The sequence below is a fragment of the Dermacentor andersoni genome, chromosome 1 (assembly GCF_023375885.2).
Source record: "Dermacentor andersoni chromosome 1, qqDerAnde1_hic_scaffold, whole genome shotgun sequence".
NCBI classification, from domain to species: Eukaryota; Metazoa; Arthropoda; class Arachnida; order Ixodida; family Ixodidae; genus Dermacentor; species Dermacentor andersoni.
The window spans coordinates 8,402,081-8,426,305 of record NC_092814.1 but is presented as its reverse complement, the minus strand read 5'-3'; the positions used below and the strand labels follow the sequence as shown (position 1 = coordinate 8,426,305).

General features: G+C 46.3%; 1 protein-coding gene across 8 annotated transcripts in view; it reads left to right on the top strand.

Annotated features, from left to right (window-relative positions):
* Positions 1-24,225, top strand: part of Unc-115a (actin binding LIM protein Uncoordinated 115a) — a 558,372-nt gene that overhangs the window by 49,024 nt on the left and 485,123 nt on the right. For 6 of the 8 annotated variants that reach the window (XM_050191443.3, XM_050191440.3, XM_050191439.3 and 3 more), the window contains exon 2: positions 6,841-6,936. Coding sequence is in view for 5 of the 8 variants with exons in the window: in XM_050191440.3 (XP_050047397.1) it covers positions 6,841-6,936 (96 nt within the window). In the remaining 3 variants the exon portion in view is untranslated. Of the gene's footprint in view, positions 1-5,983; positions 6,206-6,840; positions 6,937-24,225 lie in introns of those variants that run through there. The other 2 variants (XM_050191442.3, XM_055061176.2) reach the window with 2 other exon arrangements.

Below are 24,225 nucleotides of genomic sequence, written 5' to 3'. Positions count from 1 at the left end.
CCTTGAATATCCTTGAATTTTCCCCTTTTGAGTCTGTACGAACCCTGATATTAAAATGAGCAGGAAAGTTTTTTGACACGTTTTTGGTTTGCATTTAATTCGGCCGGGCAATCGGAAAATATTGTGGTAAGCAATAGGAGGACGCTTACGCCGCCACCTTCAAATATCTTTTTGGCCTGCTGGGAATGTTTGCTTTTCGGGAATAAAATTTTTTGTTCTGTGCAGTTTGAATATCCCTGCATGGGACATATAACAGACAAAACAAAAATATCAAGCTGACATGCATGTTTGGTCTCTCATGGAATTGCCCATCCTCTTTCAAACAAACAACAAAACTTACTTTCAGAACGTCCCCCATACATTGACTGTAATGAGCCTCCTTTACAGCAGTACAGAGTGTTGCTTTTTCCTACATGCTCAGAATTAAGTCATCGCCACAACATACACAATAAATCTTACACTATACAAATAAACCGAACATGATTAGGCCACTTGTCCTGCAATATGAGGAATACTGTTGGGATTGACCTTCCCCATGAGGTTCTCCAGGTTGCTAAAGTGCCACGAAATCCCTTGTGGTACGATTTTACAGTTATGTGATAGGACATTGACACAACTGAAGAAAAGACACCCCACAAGAACACATTATACAAGATTTCCGCACTCTTCAGGACAAGTATAAAAATTAAAAAAAATTTTTTATTGTTCTAGAACACAGCAATATATGGTTGTGGGTGCCGTAACGAAAAATTGGGAAACAAGTATTCGAATGCCGCACTATACTTCTGTTTTCACTGCTGAAATTTATGCTGTATCGACTGTACTTGAAAAAATTATCACTAACAAGCACAAAAACAGTCATACATTGACTTGTTACGTACACTTAAGGCGGTACATGCGAGACCAGAGTGGGAACCCTTGCTAGGGGAGATTCTAAACGTGGTGGTTTCTAACAAATACAGGAGATCAGTTTGCTCTGCTAGGTCCCAAGCCATGTTGGGATACTGGGTAATGAAGCGGGCGTTCGCAGCGCATCACGTTTTTTGCTCGCGGAAAACGCGCCATGCGGTTCCAGCTTAAGACAGTGTTTTCATGCTACTGCCATTTTCTGGTCGTACTTGCCCCAAGTACTACGCCCAGCCAAGCACTGCTTTCACCAGATATGAATGTTGTTCTAGAAAAGCAACAAGCAGGCAGTCGGTGAGACGCATGATGGTCCAGTTGAACGTTACCTTGCTACATGATGGAAGAGCAGATGGGATGTGAAAATGCAGTAGCAGACATGCAGCCGAAGACAAACGATTCTGTCCATGTAGGATATCGCTTAGTATCTAAGGAAACTGAATAAGGCTATTAAGTGTTTTCACTTTCATGCATAACATTTGCTGTGCGAATTATAGGTTGTGTGAGTATAAGAAAGAACTGTTATTTAAGTGCTATAAACATTCTGCTGTTAACCTATTGTCCCCAACTGAAGACACAACCTTCTGGGGGCCGTGCCTGCTTGTCTATTGGCCGTGCTCTCTCTCGCATTCTCCCAAGGCTTCCATACTGCCTGCTCAGTGACAAAGGAGGTAAAGCAACATTCGGAAAGCAATGAATTGAACCCCTGGGCTGTTACTAGATGGCTGCGGCTGGATGTACAAGTGCTTGTACCAGTTCTCCCTAAGCAAGGTGACATTGCAAAGGGTATGCTTTAAATAAAGCAGGGCCTTTTTAAATTACCCTTATGCTTCACCACATATATCATGCATTCTTGTCTGCGTTAACAGTGCATTTGCAGATGTGCAGTTGTGAGGCAATAGGAGCCTTTGGAATGGAGAAGCATTCTTTATTGTTTGCGCATGTCGACTTTGGTGAGGCCATCAAGTTTTGAGTGGTTGACATGAACAAAGCTTTGACACATGTTTATAAATCACTTGAAAAACACAGATTGTGTTGAGTAAGAACGAGGTGGTTGATATTCCATCACTACTGAACTTGGTGTTCATTTCATAGTGTTCAATCCCTGTGTTCAAAAAGGGTTCTCGTGAAAACATTAACTACCGCCCAATTTGCATTTTGCCATTTTTTAGTAAGGCCATTGAAAAACTTTTCACTCGTCTAATGCACTATCTCAATAAACTTAAACTTCTTTCTCCATTCCAGTTTGATTTTAGGCAGGGTTATTCGACAGAATTAGCATTAACTTCACGGATAACATTAAACGATTTATTGACGAAGGGTTTGTTCCAGGAGCCATATTCATAGATCTAACAAAAGTATTTGACACTCTAGATCATTCTATTCTTCTGTATAAGCTCGAATCTTTCGGTATTACTGGCCCACCTTTAAAGGGACACTAAAGGTTAATGTTAAGTCAACGTGGACTGTTGAAATACCATCCCAGAAACCTCGAAACATGTGTTTCATGCGAAGAAGAGACTTATTTTAAGAGAAAATACGTTCCGAAGCGTATGTGTACCTGTAGCGAAGTTAAAATCGCTCGCCCTCCGATCGAGGGGTGGTGACGTCATGGTCTCGCAGTGACGTTGTGCTGTCGGTGAGTAAAACAGCGCCCGCAGACAGCGCTACGGCTTTTCTACGCAAAACGCAAACGTGCGGCCAGAAACTGAACCAGGACTGAGCAGACAGCAGCGCGAAAGTGGAACTATGGTGGCTAGCGGAAGGGACAGCGCGCGACGATAAGCTGGTTGTTTATTTTATGATGCCAACTTTGACGCTCGTTGCAATGGACGACCCTGACGACACATTGGCTTGCGATGCTGGGCTCGACCTCAGCGATTTAAGCACTGATGAACGTGACCTGCTGTTGAGGGCTCGCGCTGCCGGCGTCGTTGCGTACTACTACGACGACAACTGTATAAGCTGGCTTTCACATGCGTTTGCGGCAGTGCGATATCCATCGCAGCGATGCGCAAGGTTGCCTCCTGCTCACAAACTATCCATGCCTGCATCGTTAAATAAGAACAGCATGGAAACTAGCCAAATATTCGAATTTTCCTATTTTTATTTGTTAATAGAATAGGTACACCATTTTTAACGTTTAGAAGCGTTGAGACTTTACGACAGCTTGCAGATATGGTGAGTGAGGCGCTGCACAAACCGCAAGTATGAGCGTGTGGCCATGTGCGGCTTGCGCGGCGTCGGTGGGGTGGTTCCGTTTAGTACTCTAGTTTCGTTGTTACTATGGAAGCCGCAACTTTTTTTCCTGGATGAGTATTTGCTTTTGCAGAAGAACAAACTACTGTTGAGTGCATGTATATAAGCAGCTGGCGCAATTTGTAGGGATGAAGAGGTTGACGACGGTGGCGATCAAGTGGGTACGTGCCTTATGTTAAGGCACGTACCTGGATAGCCGACCTGGATACCGTGCAGCTTCTCCTTTCGAACGAATTGTGTAAGCGAAAGAAAAAAAATTTATGCTCCGAAGCCACAAACGCTGGTGGGTACGCCCTAAATATAGCTAGAACTGACGTGCGACAGTGCTCCACAGAACTACCAACGCGCGGTGAAACACACATTGCCCCTCCCACATCACGCCGATCGCTGCGACTGAGCGACGGCGCGACCAACTTGATATAATCCAGTCGCGGAGAGCCCACAAAGTCGCGGCGGTCGCTGAGCGATGGAATTCGGTGTGTCGCTGACTGAAAATCGCGCCATGTGGAACAGCCTTATGTCGTGGCTGTACATATTCACACATTTGTAGCTTTTCCTTCATGAAAACCAAATGCCGCACTCATCGCCCCGTTTTCGACCTGCAGTTCTTGCGCTTCGGAGAATGCAGGCAAGACTGACGGAACAGCGCCACAGGAAAGCATTTTACTTTGAAAGGCACTCCACACGACTTCCGTAAGTCGGTGTTGAACTCGTAATCCTCTGGACGAAAGCCCAGCGTGCACACTATGCGACTTTTCGGCTCTTTGCCAACGCACTGTGGCAGAGGTACGGCATTTAACCACTTCGAACGAAGAGGTTCATGCGTTTGCACACAGTGATAAGTAACGTTTGATTTGCCGCTGCAACTGCCCTTGGCCAAGTTCGCGCATCACATGGACGTGGCATTCTCGCTGCTTATTCCAAATGCAAGTTTCGCGAGCCAGCAGAATCAGCGCAGCACGACGCGATAACGAAACAAATGAAACTCGATCCAAAGCGCGCGCTGCGCAGAGTCGAGCGAAAACAACCTTTCGACTACCCATACTACTGAAGGGTAATGTCAAAATGTTATTTTTTCTTAGAATCGAATAGAAGTAGATAAGTAGCATTTTCTTCCGTCTTATAACCTAATGAAATGACCTTTTAATGCGAGTAGCTGAGTACTAGTGACATAAATTATGAGTGCCTTCGTCATTGGGCTAGTACCGGAATGTCGTTGGGGGGTCTCAAATCGTGTCCTGCATTTACCTCAATTTCTCAGTTACTAAAGCTCTGTTCGCGATTACACTGATGCCTTAGACGTTCTAGAGCATTGCTTTATCACTTTAACTGACTTCATAGTAACCTTTAGTGTCCCTTTAAATCTTATTCGTTGCTACTTGTCTAACAGGCCTCAAGTAGTGTATCTTAATGGCCAATTGTCTTCTTCTCAAGTAATTGACTGTGGTGTTCCCCAAGGCTCTATACTAGGTCCATTGTTGTTCTTATTTATAAATCATTTACCTAATTACTTACCACTTGTAACTGTTATATGCTGATGACACGACCATTTACTCATCACAGAAATCGCTTACCGCGCTTCAAGACACACTTAACACTGATCTTAACAATGTGTATTCCTGGTGCACTGATAATAAACTTCAAATCAATCCTTTAAAACCGACCTTTGTACTATTTCATAACCCACAAACGGCGATTTCTTCTTCCATAACTGTCTCGTTAAACACTTATGTTTAACCCGCCGTGGTTGCTCAGTGGCTATGGTGTTGGGCTGCTGAGCACGAGGTCGCGGGATCGAATCCCGGCTACTGCGGCCGCATTTCGATGGGGGCGAAATGCGAAAACACCTGTGTACTTAGATTTAGGTGCACGTTAAAGAACCCCAGGTGGTCGAAATTTCCGGAGTCCTCCACTACGGCGTGCCTCATAATCAGAAAGTTGTTTTGGCACGTAAAACCCCATAATTTAATTTTTTTTTAAACACTTATGTTTACTTGGCCCTTGCGCCATTAAACATGAAACATTAATTCATTCATTAAACACTTATGTTATACCGACATCTGATACTGTTAAATTTCTGGGTGTTACCCTCGACAAACACCTTAAGTTCAATAACCATGCCAACTCGCTAATAAAAAAGGTTTCATTTGGCATCCGCATTATCATTAAAACATGTGCATTCTTCCAACCTCATGTTATTAGATCGTTGTATCATGCTTATAATAAGTATTTATCATACTGTTTATCTTAATGGGGTAATACATATGCCATTCATCTCAAACCACTTCGTCTTCAAAATCAGGCAATAAAAGTAATGACTTTTAGCTCATTCCGCTGTCAACATCTATCAACATCTTAACGTTTTACCCATTCAACAGCTGTTCTACCACAAGTTGTCACTCATTAAATTTCGTCTCTTTCATCGTGAAATAACCTTAGACAGTCTTCCTTTTGATAACCTCATGAACAAAAATAATACTAGGTTTTCAGAACATAATCTTCTGTTACCTAAAATCAGATCTAACTATGGAAAATGTACACTTCGTTTCTATGGTATTTCACTTTGGTATCGCATCCCTGTTAATATTAAGTCAGCTCTTTCACTGCAGTTTTTTAAACAATATGAAAATAATACTGTTAGCAGAACCATCTTTTCATTTGTCATAAATACATTTTCATAATTATTACATTTTCTTTACATATCTTCTATTATTGTATCATTAGGCTTCATATTTCTGTAGAACACTTCGTATTTTTCTTAGTAATATGCAGAACAACCAAATTTGTTTTACTCATTACTAGATATTCGTGCTTATGATTATTTATTGTGATATTACTCTATAAAGCTGTTTTTAATCATATCTAATTGTTGTCTATTTATTATGACTTGTTCCCTACGAATTGTATTTCTTGACGAATTTTTTTTTTTATTTTGTTTGTTTGCCCTCTACTTGCTGCTCTAATACTCTTATGCACCCACTAATGATAGGAGGTCCCCCTGGCAGTTTCTCACTCTGGGACCTCCTGATGCTGTATATAATATGTAAGCCCGTTTCTTGTACATGCAATAACAATAAACTTGAACTTGAAAATACAGGGATAAAAGGACTATCTGTGTCCATTGTACTTGTCCATCCGGTCGTCCCTGTTTTTACCTTGTTTTATGCTTACTACTGACACATTATGTTGCTCTGTGCTGGCTGTAGGCCTCATTTAACCCTGTCAGCCTATCTGGAGTCCTTCCTGTGTGACCATTTTTATCATAGTAAGAAATCAAACTTCTGGCCATGCAGTCACATATAGTGGTGATCAACTGGCCTTTGTTGCCTTTATAGCATGTCTATTCTAAGGATTATCCTTAGTAGCATAGTTGTTTGCATCAGGAGTTCATTGTCTTGCAAGATGGTCAAGTAACAAGATTTCTTTGGTCTATGCCTCTTTAGACTCTCGATACGCTTGCGCCACAGGCAAATGCTGTTAAACAACCGGGACGAACCAGTGTCTCGAAAGCTTTCTCAAGTGGCGATGCATGCCGTTTTTTCTCCTGGAGACCGCAAGGCAGTGCCATAGTGTAATGCAACAAGTGGATATCTTGTGTAGTGTAATGTGCTTAGCTATGAACTTTCAGAAGCATGCAGGATACTTTGACTTTCTTCTTTCTTCCTTTTTTTTTTGCAGGAAAAGTGTTGTGCGAACTTTGCAAAAAGAAATGCTCAGGGAATGCACTACGAGTTCAAGATCGCTACTTTCATGTTGAGTGCTTCAAGTGCGCTGGTAAGTGTCGCAGGTTTTCTTATTCACGTGTCGAAAATGGAGAGTAGCCACTCCTCCAGCTGTTGCATGTGTGGGTGAAGAAAAACCAGACATACAGATGCTGGTGCCTAGTGTCCACAAATTACATTTTTTATCCAAGCCCACTCAATCGGGCAGAAGCTTGATTCCACCAATTCCACTGGGCGTGTCCTCATCGTCTTTTGTGACCAGACCACTGTGGCACGTAGTAGTGTGCCACAGGGCCCCCCTTCTAGCAAGGAAGCTGTGAGCTGGATGAATTGCGAAGCGCAGATGCTGCACACATGACGAGTTGGGAGGGAATCTGACAGCAGAAGTGACTAAAGTATCAGTTCAAGTAGGCAGGCTTCAGACGGTCGGCGGATAGCGTGTGTGTATTCAGTTCTTAGCACTTTCAAGGTCGATTTTTTTTCACCATATGCGACCGCCCAGAGTCCATTTTTTTTATTGTAGATTTAAATTCTTCAGAGGGTCCCTTTGAAGAATTTTGAAAAATATTTACCGTAATTTTTCTGGGGTGACCATGAAGTGAGAAATGTTGTGCCTTGGTAAATATGTGCTGTTTATTGATGAAAAACAATAAAAATAGGAAACAAAGTTATAAGAATTAACAAAATTTGATGCAACGTTATACTGTGCACACAAGAAAAACGCGCACACGAGAATTGTTCGCAAGTCTCAAATGTTCCTCTTACACTAATATTTCTTCAGCGTGTGGTAGTCCTTGAAGCATGGCTCCACACAGAGCACTTTGTTGCACTCAACTGTACTTACATTTAGGTGCACGTTAAAGAACCCCAGGTGGTCAAAATTTCAGGAGTCCTGCACTACGGTGTGCCTCATAATCAGAAAGTGGTTTTGGCACGTAAAGCACCATAATTTAATTTTGTTGCACTCAACGCACAGACCTTGTGTTCTTGTGACATTTTTTGCTGCTGAGTAGTGTTGGCGCAGACATGGCATCTCCTCTGGGTACTGCTTCCCTGAGCAGTGGTGGGAGGCAACTTCTGAATGAAGTGTCGCGCTGTCAACCTCAGAGGATTTTCTCCAGTTGGCCTGGCTCACTATTAGCCATTTGTACTCTGCATATTTGATTGTCGACCCAGTGTTCTCGCGAAAGAGAATAAATGCGTTGAGCAGCGACATGTCAAGCAAGCGAAAAAATTTCTTATTCCACTTCATTGACTTCCTAATACTTTCGGAAAAGCTCAGCTGCTTGTCGACTTTGTCTGCCAGTACCATATTTTTTTTGTATTCTAACACTCATTTTGGCTTCTTCTTTTCACCTGTCCTCCAGTCCGCCTTCTTTTCGGCAAGCTCCACTCCATGCATTGTTGACAGCATGTGCACATCTCTTCTATCACGCCATTTCAGGGCCAGCATGGTGTTCGTGCGCAAGCTATGAATTTGTACTTGCTGAAGCTTCTTTGTGAACTTTAGAAGCCCTCTCCCATTTGTTCGCACCGTACCACAGGATGTGGAGAAACTCGGAACAGGGCTGAGCTGGTATACCAATTATGAATGAACAGGGAATGTCCCCTCCCGAGAAAGTCTCCAAGCAGCTCCACCACAACAGACCTTGTAAATCCAAACTCTTTCAGTATGGTCAGAGCTGTAGTAGCTCCGGTGTACACGATAAACTGAAAGATGCAGCCTGTGTTGATGTCACAAAGCACAAGCAGCTTTACACCAAACCGACGCCTTTTAGAAGGAATATACTGTCGAAAAGCAAGGCATCCTCTCCAAGGCATCAGAAACTCGTCTATGCACAAGTCTTGAAAAGGAACAAAAAGTGTGGCAAATCTTTCTTGTATTGCTTCCATCACCGGTCTGATTGCCCTTAGGCGGTCTTTTTCATCTGTGATTGAACTGAACTGCAGCACTCGCATCAATAGGCAAAAGTAGTTGACGGAAAAGACTGACTGGAAAAATGGAGTTTCTAACATGGTATCTTTAGACCAGTATTTTTCCGCACCAGGCCCATTAATAGCAAAACCGCTAGAAAGCAGTAAAGTTCCGAGAAGTCAGTCTCCTGCCACGACCTGAGTTGCGACTTTCAGGGCAGACTACACTTGTGAACTTTGTTTTGTGTACTTGTTTGTTTCAGTTACGGTCTGCGAGACTGCACCTTCGTCAAAAAAAAAGCTTGAAGTAGTACACTTCTTTTGCGTCTGGGGGCAACATACAGCTGCACACTTGTTCACAATGTGTGGCATCAAATGTAAACAAGGAGGGAGAAAAGTCATTTTTGACCCAGTCAGCAATAGTCATGCCGTGCACGCTTTTGCGATGTTGCTCCTTTGTCCGATTCATAGTCTGAACTGGTGAGTAACTCCTCATCTGACGGGCTCCCATCCAATGAATCTGACTCCGACCTAGTACTTGGGTAGTAGTCCGCATTGGAGGATCGCTGCAGAGCAGCCGGTGTGCACGTCCATAGCGTAATCGAACTGTGACGTGGGCAAACTCGAAAGAACTGTGTGGTTGTGCGCTCGTCAGAAAAGTAAAATGTGCGAAACTTCCGCTTATCCTTCAATCTTATCGCCAGCCAGAGGCAATTAATTTTCGCGAGTCCCCAAAAAAAAGGAAACGCATGCACGGCGGCATCCTTCATATGCTCACCCTTGTGAGCAACAAATGAGAGAGTAACACGCGGTCACCCTTTGAGTGATTAGAACGAGATAGCCATCAGTTTTACGAGCGAAAGAAGCCGAAACCGCGTGCGGAACAGAACCAAAACTAACCACCGCGCGCGCGTCAGTGCGCAAGCGGTAGCAGACGCGCTTTAAAGAGGGTCACAGAAGTACCACCAATGCGGTTTTTTCCTATGTTCTTTATATTGAATGCTTCCAAAACCTCACGTGCTTTTGTATCTCTGCTTCTACCAAGAATCTCTCCCAGAACCGTGGTTCACACTTCTTGCAGTAGAGGCATTGTTTCCATGGGGAATGTTTTTCCGCCTGGTCACACACCGTGCAAGTTGTGCAATGTTGCAAAAGATGCACACATGTTCAGCTGCGCAGTCATTCACGCATCTACCCGTTTGGTCCACATAGGTATTCCCGCAGGTCAGTGGTATTTCATATACCACACCAGTGCAGCACTTTACAAACTGCTTGCCATGTTTTTTGTTGCAGCTGCTTCTCATACCCTCACTCGCAACGCGGGCACAGAGCTGTGCTTGTTTCCGAGGAGCCAAAAACGCGACTGGAACGCCATGTCTGTTTGCCACCTTTTTCATTGTGGGCAATCCTATGTACATACGGAACCACTTCAGGCTTTGCAGCTTGTTTTTCTTGTGCGCACGGTTTCTTGACCATGATACCTTTGATTTTCTGCAAGGGTGCTTCAGCCACTACTGTGATGACCGAGCATGGGAACCCGGCTGTGATTGTCTTAGTTGGCGCTGTTCTTTCTTAGTTCAACTTGAGATTGTCCATTGGCTGGATTTCTGTATATATTATGGCAGAAGCAAGAAAAATTTCAGCCACTAATTGTCTATTATTAGGTTACTCATTTTTTTCTTATTTTTTTTTCTGGGGTTATAAGTGCCAAAGTTATGACCTGATGAGGCATGCCTTAGTGGGGGACTCCAGATTAATTTTGATCACCTGGGGTTCTTTAACATGCCCCCAATACATGGTGCACGGGCGATTTTGCATTGAGCCCCCATCGAAATGTAGCCGCTGCAGCCGGGATTTGATCTCGTGCTTAGCAGTGTAACACCATAGCTGCTAAGCCACCAAGGTTGGTTCTAGTTAGCTCATGAAAAATTACAAAAGGCCATTGCATCCAAAAGCATCACAACTTCAATATTGCACTTGCAGTCTTGAGTATCCACTGTCTTATTGCACTTGTTAATTGTTATCTGGAATCATGGGGTGTTATCATAAATGCCAATTTAAGATGCACAGCGCAAATTCTGTTTGTCTTGGTTTATGGGTACTGTCGGAGTTCTCAAGGTTAATGCAAAATTCCAACCACTATACAGGCAGATGTGGCAAAGGTCGGCTGGATAAAAAACAACTGGCCACCGGTGGGGCCCGAACCCACGTCTTCGCATAGTTAATTGAGAAAACATGGGTTCGTGCCCCCCTGTGGCCAGTTGTTTTTCATCCACTTTCATTTACATTAATTTATAATTTCTTTAATTCAATCAATAAGTACACATAATTTACCCTTTGCTGTCCTTGGTGTCTTTGTTTGTTGGTTTATGTTTCGGCAATGTGTAGTAATTTAAAATGGGGATTGACACAGAAAATTACATTGTTGTCATCTTATATCTTGAAGAGACAGCATTAAGATTTTGTTCAGGGAGCAGCCTTAGTTGTGAGACGCCTGCTAGGGCAGCAAGAACGAAATGGCAACAAGCACGGCATACCAACATGTATTAAAACATTAAAATTAGCTGCACAAGCTTGAGGCATTCGTCCCATGCAGTGTTCGCATGGGCACTACCCACATGCAGTTTTGCGTTCCACGAAGCTGACGTGGTGCTGTCGCTCGATGGATTGTCGAGACGGCAAGCAGGCTCATGCACTCTTGCGTGTCTGCTGGGTGTGAAGGGCACTTTGAGCTCCCCTTAGGTTCTGGCACTCAACCCTGCAGTTGTTGGTCTCTCAAACGTTGATGCCCAACCAAGCCAACGCATGTTCTTGGCTATGTCTGCCTCTGCCAATGTGGTCTCATGTCATTCGTCTCAATGTGACATGGCCACTTCATGCTTTTGTGCTCGAGCGTATGCACTACTGCATACAAACTTTGCTCCCGTGGGTATGGTGGCAACACACGGCCCTGTTTGTCGTGCTGACTCGGCAGGCGGCCTGGCTATCACATCACACTTACCCTCATCACAAGAAATGTTTTAGGGAAAAACGCTTAACGTTAAAGCACTGATAACAGGCACTGATATACAGGACATCACATAATTTTTTTCCAAGTACAAATTACTTGCTATACTGAACACTGAGAGATGTAGAAATGAGTATACTCTAGAAAACAGAAAAGAGTGCTCGAACAATAACACCATGTTTATAAAAGGCCATACGGAAGGCACTTCTGATCTTTGTTCCGAACTGTTTATTGCGCCGAAGAGCTCGGACGCATAGGGGGTTAGTCGGCGACTTATCAATTTCATCAGGAATCTTATGAACTGTAGATCAAGTAGTGTGCCCCCACATTTGTTGCTCCCAGAATTATAATGATCAGAAAAATCATACTCTGTTAGAAGCAAGCTCCAAAAGAGAATTCATGCGTTGAAGTTTTTAGCTGAGTTTATATATTGCAAGGGCTGTCTGTTTCTAACATAAAATTTCTTGATTACTACCTCTAGGCATTGCTGCCCTATGGCTGACTATGCTACCTCCCTTGAAATCTGGTGTATATTACTGCATGTAAAGTTGCATCCTGTTCTTGGAGTAGCATAGTCTAAACATTGCTCTGATGCGTCCATTATGAGCACAAAATTGCATGTAATATTGGGAGCCCTGGGCACAGGTTCCTTAGAAAGTGTGCCTTTTATTTTCTGGAAAGTGGTTTGATGCTTGCTTGTCCAAATAACTTGATTTGGTCTGTGTTCATTCTGTGAATGTGTAGGTTAGCTGAGCGTAATCCAGTGTAAATTCTTGGGCTTAGAAAGGACAGTACGTGGTTCTTTGTCTGCTGTTACTGAGCATTCCCAACTTTTTGTACTGTATGCTTCCTGGGTTTAATGGTGCCTATGCCTTTATTGTGACCAAGAAACTGAATTGAACTAAATCACAGCTGGGTTTTTCAAGGCTTGATTGTGAGACTGGTCTGTCATACCTGGGGGAATAGTGCATGAAGTGTGTTCAGCTGCTCCTCCCACGAGTTGGTCGCCACTAAGATGCCATTAATGTAATGGAATATGTACAGTAAACCATCTGCTACCTTTCGAATGAGTCTCGTGAAGGCTGCTGGTGCTGTCTTCAGGCCGAAGAGCATGTGCCTAAATTAGTATAGACCTCACGGCCTAGAGAAGGCCATGATGGGCTTAGACTTTTTTTACATGGGGCTTTGCCAATACCCTTTGGCAAAATCTACCTTTGAGAAGTAAGTCTTTTGGAGAGCATTCTCAAACATGGTGTCTATTGGGGGTACTGGTTCTCAGTCATCTCGTACTGTTTTATTCACTTGTCGAAAATTGACAGTCTGACCATGTTGTCTGGCTTTTTCACAACAATTGGTGATGAATATTGTGACACAAACTTTTCGACAATTCCTCATTGAAGCATTTCATAGCCACTCAAACCTCGTTTTAACGAAACGGGACATATAATGAAGTAAATGAAATTCCCCTTGGAATCCCCATAGAGATCCATGTATTTAAGACCCAGTTTTAAAGAAGTGAAATTTTCCTGCTAATGGATATAACGAACTAGATTTGTCTCCAAAACCAAAAGATACCTGACCGCTGTGCGCCAAATACATTGCTGTATGCTGGGTACGGCACTCATTCGTCGCGGTGGTTGAAAACTCCCACGTCCTTTGTCGAACATGCCATGGAGCAACACTTGTCTTTCTCACTGCCGCGCGTAGTGGTGCACAAGCAACGGCTCACTATGGCCCTTCTGCTGACCTCTCTTGCACGTGCCTGGCTATGCGAGCCATGCCACAGTGCACGGCTGTGCAAAAGATAGGTGCATTTGCTTCTGCTGTGCAGCGCAGCTGGGCGTTGCCTCCAAGATCTCCTTGGCGGAATGTCGGGGGTCATGTAGAATCCTGCGAGTTGTGCCATGCTATGTGGCTAAGTGTGGCGGTGTGAAGGATTAGTGCATTCACTTCTCGCTTTCTCTACGGCACGTTGCACAGGCAGCTGCAGCTTGACCTGGCCTCAGAGATCTCCCGAGTGCAATTTCGGGGGTCACACCTAAGCCGTGCATTCACTTGTCCCTGCGGCGTGCCGCATCGGCTGGCAGCTTGGTGTAGCCTTCTAGATCGTAGTGCCACCAGTGCAATCTTGGAGGTTACGAGCTGGCTGAGAGTTCACTTGCCTGCTCAATCACATAGCGGAGCACTTTGTTGTGTGCCAGGGGGAAAGTGGACGTGAAAGACCATCGCAATGGAACAGCAGGCACCTGTCAAAAAGGCTGTCACGTCAGGTGCCAAGAAGTCGTGTGTTGCACACGCTGGAGATTCTTTTGTTGTTTTATTCAAATTTTATCGCATGCGTGGCCGTGTAGTGGTTCCACGGGCCTCAATGTCATCTTCTTATTTTTATGTTTACAATTGCGCACCTCATTGCAGTATATATGACAGTAATGGAGTAACAGATATAACAAAGTAATTTGTGCTCTCCCCTTCAACTTCGTTATAACGAGGTTCGAGTGTATCTCTTCATACACTGCCTTCTGAACTGCAGAGGGTATCGTATATTTTCACCTAATAGGTGCCTGTGTCATTAGTTTTAAATGACATTCTTCAAGTTTCGTATGGCCTGACTGATTAGAAAATGTTTCTAAATGATGCTGCGAGCACCCTTAGCACTTCCTCTTGTGCAAGTGTTAATCCCTGGCAGACTTCTACGTTAGTGCAGTTTTGTGTCTTCGCCAAAGGCATGGGGGGAAGGTGGTAGGTTTCCAATTCCTTCTCTTTATTTTCCTCTGCCTCTGCTGAACATGTTGCTCAAGTTTTCTTTTGAAGTATGCTGCCTCGACCCTCGTAATCTTTTAACAGGTTTATGTGAAACAAGCAGTTCTTTATACCTAGGTCAATAAAGTAGTCCACTTTATTTTGACGTTATTTGTTTGTGCAGGAAGGGTCCTTTCCACTGAAGCAAAAGCTTGGATTTTTCAGTAGGCATCAGGATGACAATTTTGTCGCTGGCATTAAGCTCTCGAGGATGGCTGTTTGCATCGTAGTGGACATTCTGGCTGTTTTTGGCTTGCTTAAACTCTTTGTGTGTTGTTTCATATGTAGTCCTTGTTTCCGTGTCAAGTATCTTTTGTCCAGAGTTTTTTCAACACAGTTACAGGACCTCCAACACAGCGGCGACACAACAAATAAAAAGCAGAGAATCCCAAGTTGGCTTGCGGAGCCTTCCGGTATATCCAAACTGGAGAGGAATCAGATATGGCGCAGTGCTTTGGCTGCTCTTGACACATCTGACAGCATTCATTTCAGCGTCCCATTGAATTGCTCAACGAGGCCATTGCACATTGAATGTTTGGACGTTATGAGATTGCAGTTATCTGATGGATGGAGAGTAGGTGGCTCATCTGTGCTATTAATATTGTTACGTAGGAAGACGCAGACGAAAAGCTATGTACAAGTATATTTACAAGAAAATACGCTGTGCTTGGCCAAGAGGCAACAGCCCGCGCTAGCTTCTCATTGCGTCGTCGTCTTCGCACTGCTCGCCTTTTCGTGATCGCACATATTGTTCCGTAGCACTACCCCCGGCTGCAAAAAGCCGTCCCGGAGCGACTAAAGATTGGACTCGGAAGCAGTGTAGTAGGCCTTGAGCCTACTGACATGCACGACATCACTTGATGCCAGAAGAGAGGACGAGGTTGAACACACAGGAGCAATTTCGTAAGGCACAGGCGTCACCTGGCGCAGCACGCGGGAGGGCGACCACAGGAGCACGAGCGCACCAGGCGAAAACTACGTCACGATGGCGGGCGTTGTAATGACACTGCTGAGTGGCTTGTGAGGCCGTCAGTCGAGCACGGGCAAGCTGGCGTGCATGGTCGGCGAGGGCGATGGCGTCGCGCGCATACTCGCTTGTTGAGATCGCAGCAGGAGGAAGTGCCGTGTCTAGGGGCAAGGTAGGTTCGCGACCGTACAGTAGATAAAATGGAGAAAATCCGGCAGTGTCGTGCCGGGAAGAATTGTACGCAAATGTTACGTAAGGAAGGGCAATGTCCCAGTCGTGGTGGTCTTTGGAAACGTACTTGGACAGCATATCGGTTAGAGTACGGTTTAACCGCTCTGTCAGGCCATTGGTTTGAGGCTGGTATGAGGTAATCAGTTTGTGTTGAATGGAGCAGGAACGCACAATGTCAGCGATAACTTTCGAGAGGAAGTTTCGACCACGGTCGGGAAGCAGCTGTAGCGGGGCGCTATGAAGCAAGATAATGTCACGCAAGAGAAAGTCCGCGACGTCAGTGGCGCAACTGGTAGGGAGAGCCCGAGTGATAGCGTATCGGGTGGCGTAATCAGTCGCGACGGCTATCCATTTGTTCCCAGAAGATGACGTGGGAAAGGGACCGAGCAGGTCTAATCCAACACGAAAGAACGGTTCCACAGGGATGGTGATCGGCTGGAGATGACCGGCAGGTAGCACCTGAGGTGTTTTCCGACGCTGGCAGGGATCACAGGCAGCAACATAGCGTTGAACGGAGCGAGCGAGACCAGGCCAATAGTAGCGGCGGCGGACGCGGTCGTACGTGCGGGTTACCCCAAGATGTCCTGCAGTGGGTGCGTCATGCATCTCAAAGAGCACTGTCTGTCGTAGCTGTTTTGGCACGACAAGAAGAAGATCAGAGCCGTCGGGGAGGAAGTTCCTTCGATACAGAATGCCGCCCTGGAGGACATATCGGCAATCGGATGCGTCGGTAGGTGTTGAGCGCAGACGCTCGATAAGTGCTCGCAGCGATAGGTCTCGGTACTGCTCATCGGCGATGTTAGCGAAGGCAGACAGAGAGAAAATGCCGTTGGCGCTACTACTGTCGGCGTCGTCAGGCTTGTTGACCGGGTAGCGAGACAGGCAGTCAGCATCCTTGTGTAGACGGCCAGATTTATAGGTGACAGTATACGAATATTCTTGGAGGCGTAAGGCCCAGCGACCAAGTCTTCCTGTAGGATCTTTCAGTGAGCATAACCAGCAAAGCGCGTGATGGTCTGTGACAACGGAAAAGGGTCGGCCATATAAGTATGGGCGGAATTTCGCAACCGCCCAAACTAGGGCCAGACACTCACGCTCAGTGACGGAATAGTTGCGCTCCGCGGTTGAGAGGAGCCTGCTGGCGTAAGCGATAACACGGTCGTGGCCATGCTGGCGTTGTGCCAGTACTGCGCCAATTCCGTGACCGCTGGCATCAGTACGGACTTCGGTAGGCGCAGAAGGATCGAAATGGGCCAGAACGGGAGGCGTTGTGAGAATGTCGATTAGATGTGAGAATGCAGAGGCCTCGTTATCACCCCAGTGGAAAGGGGCGTCTTTTTTCAAAAGCTTGGTTAGTGGTCGTGCTATGGCCACGAAATTTCTCACGAAAGGGCGGAAGTACGAACAAAGGCCGATGAAGCTGTGCACATCCTTGACACACTTCGGAACAGGGAAGTGCGCAACAGCATGGATCTTGCCTGGGTCCGGTTGCACTCCGCTCGCGTCAACGAGATGTCCAAGGACGGTAATCTGGCGACGGCCGAATTGACACTTCGATGCGTTGAGTTGCAGACTGGCTCGACGAAAAACGTCCAGGACTGCTGAGAGGCGCTCGAGGTGCGTAGCGAACGTTGGGGAGAATATGATAACGTCATCCAAGTAGCACAGGCACGTGGACCATTTGAAACCGTGAAGAAGGGAGTGCATCATGCGTTCAAAAGTGGCAGTGGCGTTGCATAGACCGAACGGCATCACTTTGAATTGATAAAGACCGTCGGGTGTTACAAAAGCAGTCTTCTCGCGGTCAAGATCGTCCACGGTAATCTGCCAGTAGTGGGAGCGAAGGTCAATAGAGTAGAAATAGCGAGCACCGTGGAGGCAGTCAAAAGCGTCATCAGTCCGAGGTAGGGGATACACGTCGTTTTTGGTAACCCTGTTAAGGTGCCGATAGTCCACGCAAAAGTGCCATGAGCCATCCTTCTTTTTGACCAGTACAACAGGTGATGCCCACGGACTATATGATGGTTCAATGATGTTCTTGGCAAGCATTTTGCGAACTTCTGCATGAATAACTTGACGCTCAGCTGGTGACACTCGATAAGGGCGGCGATGAATAGGAGGGGCATCGCCGGTATTAATGCGATGTTTGACAGCTGTAGTTTGGGCCAAAGGACGATCGTTAAAGTAAAAAATATAGTGGTAGGAAAACAGAACGCGGTAGAGTTTAGAGCGTGCTCGGACGGCAAGTCGGGCGCAATCATTTTCTGTAAGTCAGCGATGGTACAATTTGCCGACTGTGATGGTAGAGGAGCATCGGATGAAGTGTCGTCTACTGCAATGGATGCTACTGAGTGATCCGCGAATGAGCAAAGCTGGGCCAGAGACATCCCGCGTGGCAGCACTTGTGTCGTCAAGCCAAAGTTGACCACTGGCAGGCAGACGCAATTCGCCGTAATAGATAAAACTGTATGAGGTACTGTGATCCCGTGTGTAAGGAGGACGTGTTGCATAGGAGCCGCGATGTAGTGACCGTCGGGGACTGGTGGGGAAGACACTAGGTCAATGTAGGTCAGTGCCGAAGGTGGCAAGCGAACGAAGTCGACGGAACTGAGGCAACGGGTGTGGTTCAGCAGGATCCAGAACAGGCAGGTCAAGGCGGAGAGTACTGGCGGAACAATCGATGAGAGTAGAATGTGCGGAGAGGAAGTCTAAGCCGAGGATGATGTCATGGGGACAGTGGGCGATGACTGTGAATAGCACGATTGTAGAGCGATCGGCGAAGGAGACGCGGGCGGTACACATACCAATTACGGGGGCTGTTCCGCCATCGGCGACACGGACAACAGGTGTCGTGGTGGGCGTGATAATTTTCTTGAGCCGGTTACGAAGGTCAGTGCTCATTACGGACAAATGCGCCCCAGTGTCTATGAGCGCAGACACAGAAACACCGTCGACTTGCACGTCAAGAAGGTTCAGATGAGTGGGCAACGTCAGTAGAGGATTTGGCGGCGTAGGGAGCAATGCAGCGTGACCTCGAGGCGCTGCATCGTCTAGTTTTCCGGCTGGGAGCGGCGTCCGAAGGGGGTCGGCGAATAGGAGCGACGGGGCTGGGGAGAGCGAGATTGTCGTTGTTGGGGCGAAGGCGAACGAGAATAGGAGCGGTTCGGTGCAGGAGAATCAGCGGCGGCGTTATCGGAGCGTGCGGCATAGGGACGAGAAGGGCCACCTGGGGGGCGAGAGTGGGCGGTATAAGTAGACCGGGTCGGGGAACTCCAGCGACTGCGACAGTGCCGAGAAATGTGCCCGATTCGATGGCAGTGGAAACAAATGGGCTTGTCGTCAGCAGTGTGCCATTCAGATGGGTTGCGGAAACGTGTTGGGTAAGAAGGTGTGGGACGGGGCGGAATCGAAGAAGCCGGGCGGGTATCAGGACGGTGGGCCGAGCAGATGGTGTGAAGACCCATGTTTTCGAACTCTTGGCGGACAACTGCCTGGATCAGTGAGACCGTGACTGCAGATGTGTTGGTGGGACTGGAGTCGAAGGCAGCCGGATAGGCGGCCTCGATCTCACGCCGGACGATCCTGGTAACATCGGCAGTGTTGTTGGGACGAGGAGTGTCGGCACAGGAAGATGTCGCTGGGGTGTTGGGCAGACGGGCAAACTGCTGGTCAATACGTCGGCTTTTAGCGAGTTCCAGGCGGCGGCACTCTTTTATAACAGCATCCACCGTCGCTACATTGTTGCAAACGAGCAAGTTGAAGTCGTCATCGGCAATGCCTTTGAGGATGTGGGCAACCTTGTCTGACTCAGTCATGTGGGTGTCAACTTTGCGGCACAGAGCCAAGACGTCCTGAATGTACGTGACATAGGGCTCTGTTAACGTCTGCACACGGCCGGAAAGCGCCTTCTGCGCGGCAAGTTGGTGACCGTAGGGGTTGCCGAACAAGTCCCGAAGCTGTGTCTTAAGTGAATCCCAACTGATGAGCTCATCTTCGTGCGTGCGATACCAAACTCTAGGTGTGCCACCGAGGTAAAAGACTACGTTGGCGAGCATAATAGTAGGGTCCCACCGGTTATTGCGGCTGACGTGTTCATACAGGCTGATCCAGTCATCGACGTCTTCCCCATTTTTGCCCGAGAATACGCCAGGATCACGGGGAGCAGGGAGAGTGATGTAGGTCGTCGAAGTGGCAGCATGTGTCGGAGCCGGGGGAGTCCGGTTGTCGTCGCCGGGAGCCATGAAGGAAGGCTCGACGTACCGTCCACTGCGAAGCTCCGCGACAAGGTACAGGGAACGTCCACCTCCACCAGATATGTTACGTAGGAAGACGCAGACGAAAAGCTATGTACAAGTATATTTACAAGAAAATACGCTGCGCTTGGCCAAGAGGCAACAGCCCGCGCTAGCTTCTCATCGTCTTCGTCGTCTTCGCACTGCTCGCCTTTTCGTGATCGCACATATTGTTCCGTAGCAATATTGAAGTGAATGTCCTGGTCGCTCTAAATCTCTCAAGGGAAGCCAATCCTAGAAAAAATTTGTAGTAGCGCTTCTGCTACCGCTTTGGTTTCTATTGTTAGGGAAAGCCACAGCATCGAGCATGTATTTGTTCCCACTCAGAACAAGGCTTCAATGGACCCATAATATTGATTCCGGCACTGAAATGGGATCTCAGTAATAGACATGTTGCCCAAAGGTGCTCGTGGAACACGGTATTTTGGAATGGCTCTCTGGCATATATTGCATGACTTGAAAAATCTTTTGGTGTCTTCAATGATGCCTTGGCAGTAGAACTCAGCAGTCCCCTTGTTAGTAGTCCATGTCCTAGCTTGAGCACTGTCAATATTACTGCAGGCTGTCCCACTTCTTTTTCTGATAGACATATACGTTTTCTGTAAAGGTTATATTTTTAAAATATAAATTCATTCACCATGGGAGTCTTCCGAGTACGTCAAAGCCCTTATGAAGTGTACCATCTTGCCTCTGGTGTTGGATAAACTTTTTTTCGGTCCGGTTGACTCGTATTGGCCAAAGGGGGACAGCAAAGGAATCTTATGTGGGTGCTTTGCAGAGGCCACATGAGACTGATGAGGCATACACACCTCTCACTAACTGTGGGCTTTATATCTTCAGACTGTAAAGTTCCTTGTGTATCCCCCTTTTTTTTTCTAAAAGGCAGTTCATGTCGAGATTTAGGACTTCAAAGAATGGCTGCACACCAACCCAAATGTCTATCGGAGATATCCCTTCAGTGTTTCAAAGGACAAAATTGTACAAGGGTTCATTCATACATTTGGCTATGACCTTTGCAGAGAAGGATGATGTCTCGACCTCAATTTCACCCTCTGTATGGTTCTTCACGGTTCTGTCCAGCAGTCACACTGGACTGGTTTTACCGGTAAAATTTTCACTTGGTACAAGATACTTGTAGACAATCGCTGCATTTTAGCCTGTATCTCGGAGCACACTGATTCTATCTCCCATTCGTCCCTTCTCCACTGGTAAGTAGCCAATAAATGGGGCATGCTTCCCGAGTGCTGCATTCAAGACCGGAATCTTTTTTCCAGTTTCCAGGGTGACAAACGGTTCTTCTCCATCTTGAGGATCTATCGTGCAGGAGGTTTGAGTGACGCCGCTCCTGCCTTGTGAGCAGTTTACAGCGCGGTGGCCAAATCGTTCGCATTTCCCACAGTATTAGCTTTGGTATATCAATGGCAGTCAGCCGCATTATTCCCTAGTTTGTTGCAAAGGTAACATTTCTTTGTAGACTGAAATTCAGACTTCCTTCTGGGAGTTTTATCTTCTGTACAGCTGGAAGCCTTTTCATTGGTGCCGCAAGCTTGCCTCGCACAGAGGGTTGCTTGTTCGTGTTCTATGTAATTATCTGTTGTGGTTACTTCGTTAAGTGAGAAATATTCCCTTTCCTTGAGAAATTCAACCAGACTTGTGGCAGCGATTCATGTACTGCTGTATAATCTTCTCTCTCAAAGCCTCGAATGACTCTCCATTCTGGAGGTTTAAATGCATTGGTCGAAGTGTCCTGACAGCTTTGCTGCGTATTGGTGGCCTGTTTCTGTTTTCAGGCATAACTCCTCTGAACCTCTCGCAGTAGGTAGCCTTCACTAGTGTAATAAAACTTTCAGAAAGTTCAACTTCATCGTCATCATCATCAGCCTGGTTATGCCCACTGCAGGGCAAAGGCCTCTCCCATACTTCTCCAACTACCCCAGTCATGTAGTAATTGTGGCCATGTTGTCCCTGCAAACTTCTTAATCTCATCCATCCACTTAACTTTCTGCCGCCCCCTGCTACGCTTCCCTTCCCTTGGAATCCAGTCCGTAACCCTTAATGACCATCAGTTATCTTCCCTCCTCATTACATGTCCTGCCCATGACCATTTCTTTTTCTTGATTTCAACTAAGATATCATTAACTCGCGTTTGTTCCTTCACCCAATCTGCTCTTTTCTTATCCCTTAACGTTACACCAATCATTCTTCTTTCCATAGCTCGTTGCGTCGTCCTCAATTTAAGTAGAACCCTTTTCGTAAGCCTCCAGGTTTCTGCCCCGTACGTGAGTACTGGTAAGACACAGCTGTTATAAACTTTTCTCTTGAGGGATAATGGCAAGCTGCTGTTCATGATTTGAGAATGCCTGCCAAACGCACCCCAGCCCATTCTTATTCTTCTGGTTATTTCAGTCACATGATCCGGATCCGTGGTCACTACCTGCCCTAAGTAGATGTATTCCCTTACCACTTCCAGTGCCTCGCTACTTATCGTAAACTGCTGTTCTCTTCCGAGACTGTTAAATATTACTTTAGTTTTCTGGTGATTAATTTTTAGATCCACCCTTCGGCTTTGCCTCTCCAGGTCAGTGAGCATGCATTGCAATTGGTCCCCTGAGTTACTAAGCAAGGCAATATCATCAGTGAATCGCAAGTTGCTAAGGTATTCTCCATCAACTTTTACCCCCAATTCTTCCCACTCCAGGTCTCTGAATACCTCCTGTAAACATGCTGTGAATAGCATTGGAGATAACGTATCTCCCTGTCCGACGCCTTTCTTTATTGGGATTTTGTTGCTTTCTTTGTGGAGGATTACGGTGGCTGTGGAACCGCTATAGATATCTTTAAGTATTTTTACATACGGCTCGTCTACACCCTGATTCCGCAATGCCTCCATGACTGCTGAGGTTTCGACTGAATCAAACGCTTTCTCGTAATTTATGAAAGCTATATATAAAGGTTGGTTATATTCCGCACATTTTTCTATCGCCTGATTAATAGTGTGAATATGGTCTATTGTTGAGTAGCCTTTACGGAATCCTGCCTGGTCCTTTGGTTGACGGAAATCTAAGGTGTTCAACTTAAGAGGAGGTCCAAGTTCTTAAGAGGAAATCTAAGGTAGGCTTTTCTTAATCTAAAGTATTCTCCGGTGGCATTTGGCCTATAACAAAGAATTCTTTGGGAGGCAAAGCCTAAAAGCAGATAGCCAGTTTTTTTATGCCACTCATGACTGGTAGTTAACCTTTGAATGTGGGCGCCTCATACCCTAGTCACACGGGCACTTTCAAAGTCACTTGAACGAAAGGTCCTTGAAGAGAAGACGCATGCTGTCACGTGTGCACATAAAAGGAGATACAGTAAAAGCTCGTTAATTCTGACTTCAAGGGACCGTAAATTATGTCCGAATTAACCGAATGTCCGAATTATCGAGCGGACAACAAAAACAATAAATGCACGACTTTCATCAACAAACCTTTACTGCGCAAAGTAATCGAGGATGCTCGTCTGCTTTCGAGCAGAAACCCGCGCGGATACTATTTTACGAAGTCCTTCCAGGTGCTTAGCAGCTTGCATGCTGTCTGCAGTGTCCCAACAAAATTCTTCCAACACAGCGAGGGCCTCCGCGGCTTCCTTCACAGTGCGAGGGGGCCGAGGCTGCTCCTCTCGCGGCTCCTCTTCCTCCTCAGAATCTTCGCCGTGCAGCACGTCCCTGACAATTTCTTCTTCGGTAAGCGAGCCGGCTGTAACAACGCCGTCATTAATGCCGACGTAATCAGCGAGTGTCACCGCATCCGGCAGAACTCCTCCAAAATCCTCGCAGTCATCTCCATTGTCATCTTGCGACACTTCGGCCAGTGCATCATCGCCAGGCTCACGCACAACGAAGCCACTGTGTCTAAAACAGTTGGCGACGACGTGCGCGGGTGTGTTGTGTTAAACGTAGGCGAGAATGTTGACCGCGCTCAAAAGATTCACGTCGTACTGCTTGCCGACTTCATGGCAGAGGAGCATCCGTTCCAGCACACGCCTGTGGTATTTGGTCTTGACATACTGAATTATGCCTTGGTCCATCGGTTGGAGGGCCGATGTTGTGTTCGGCGGTAAGAAAACAACTTCTATGTTGTCCAGTCCGGTGAC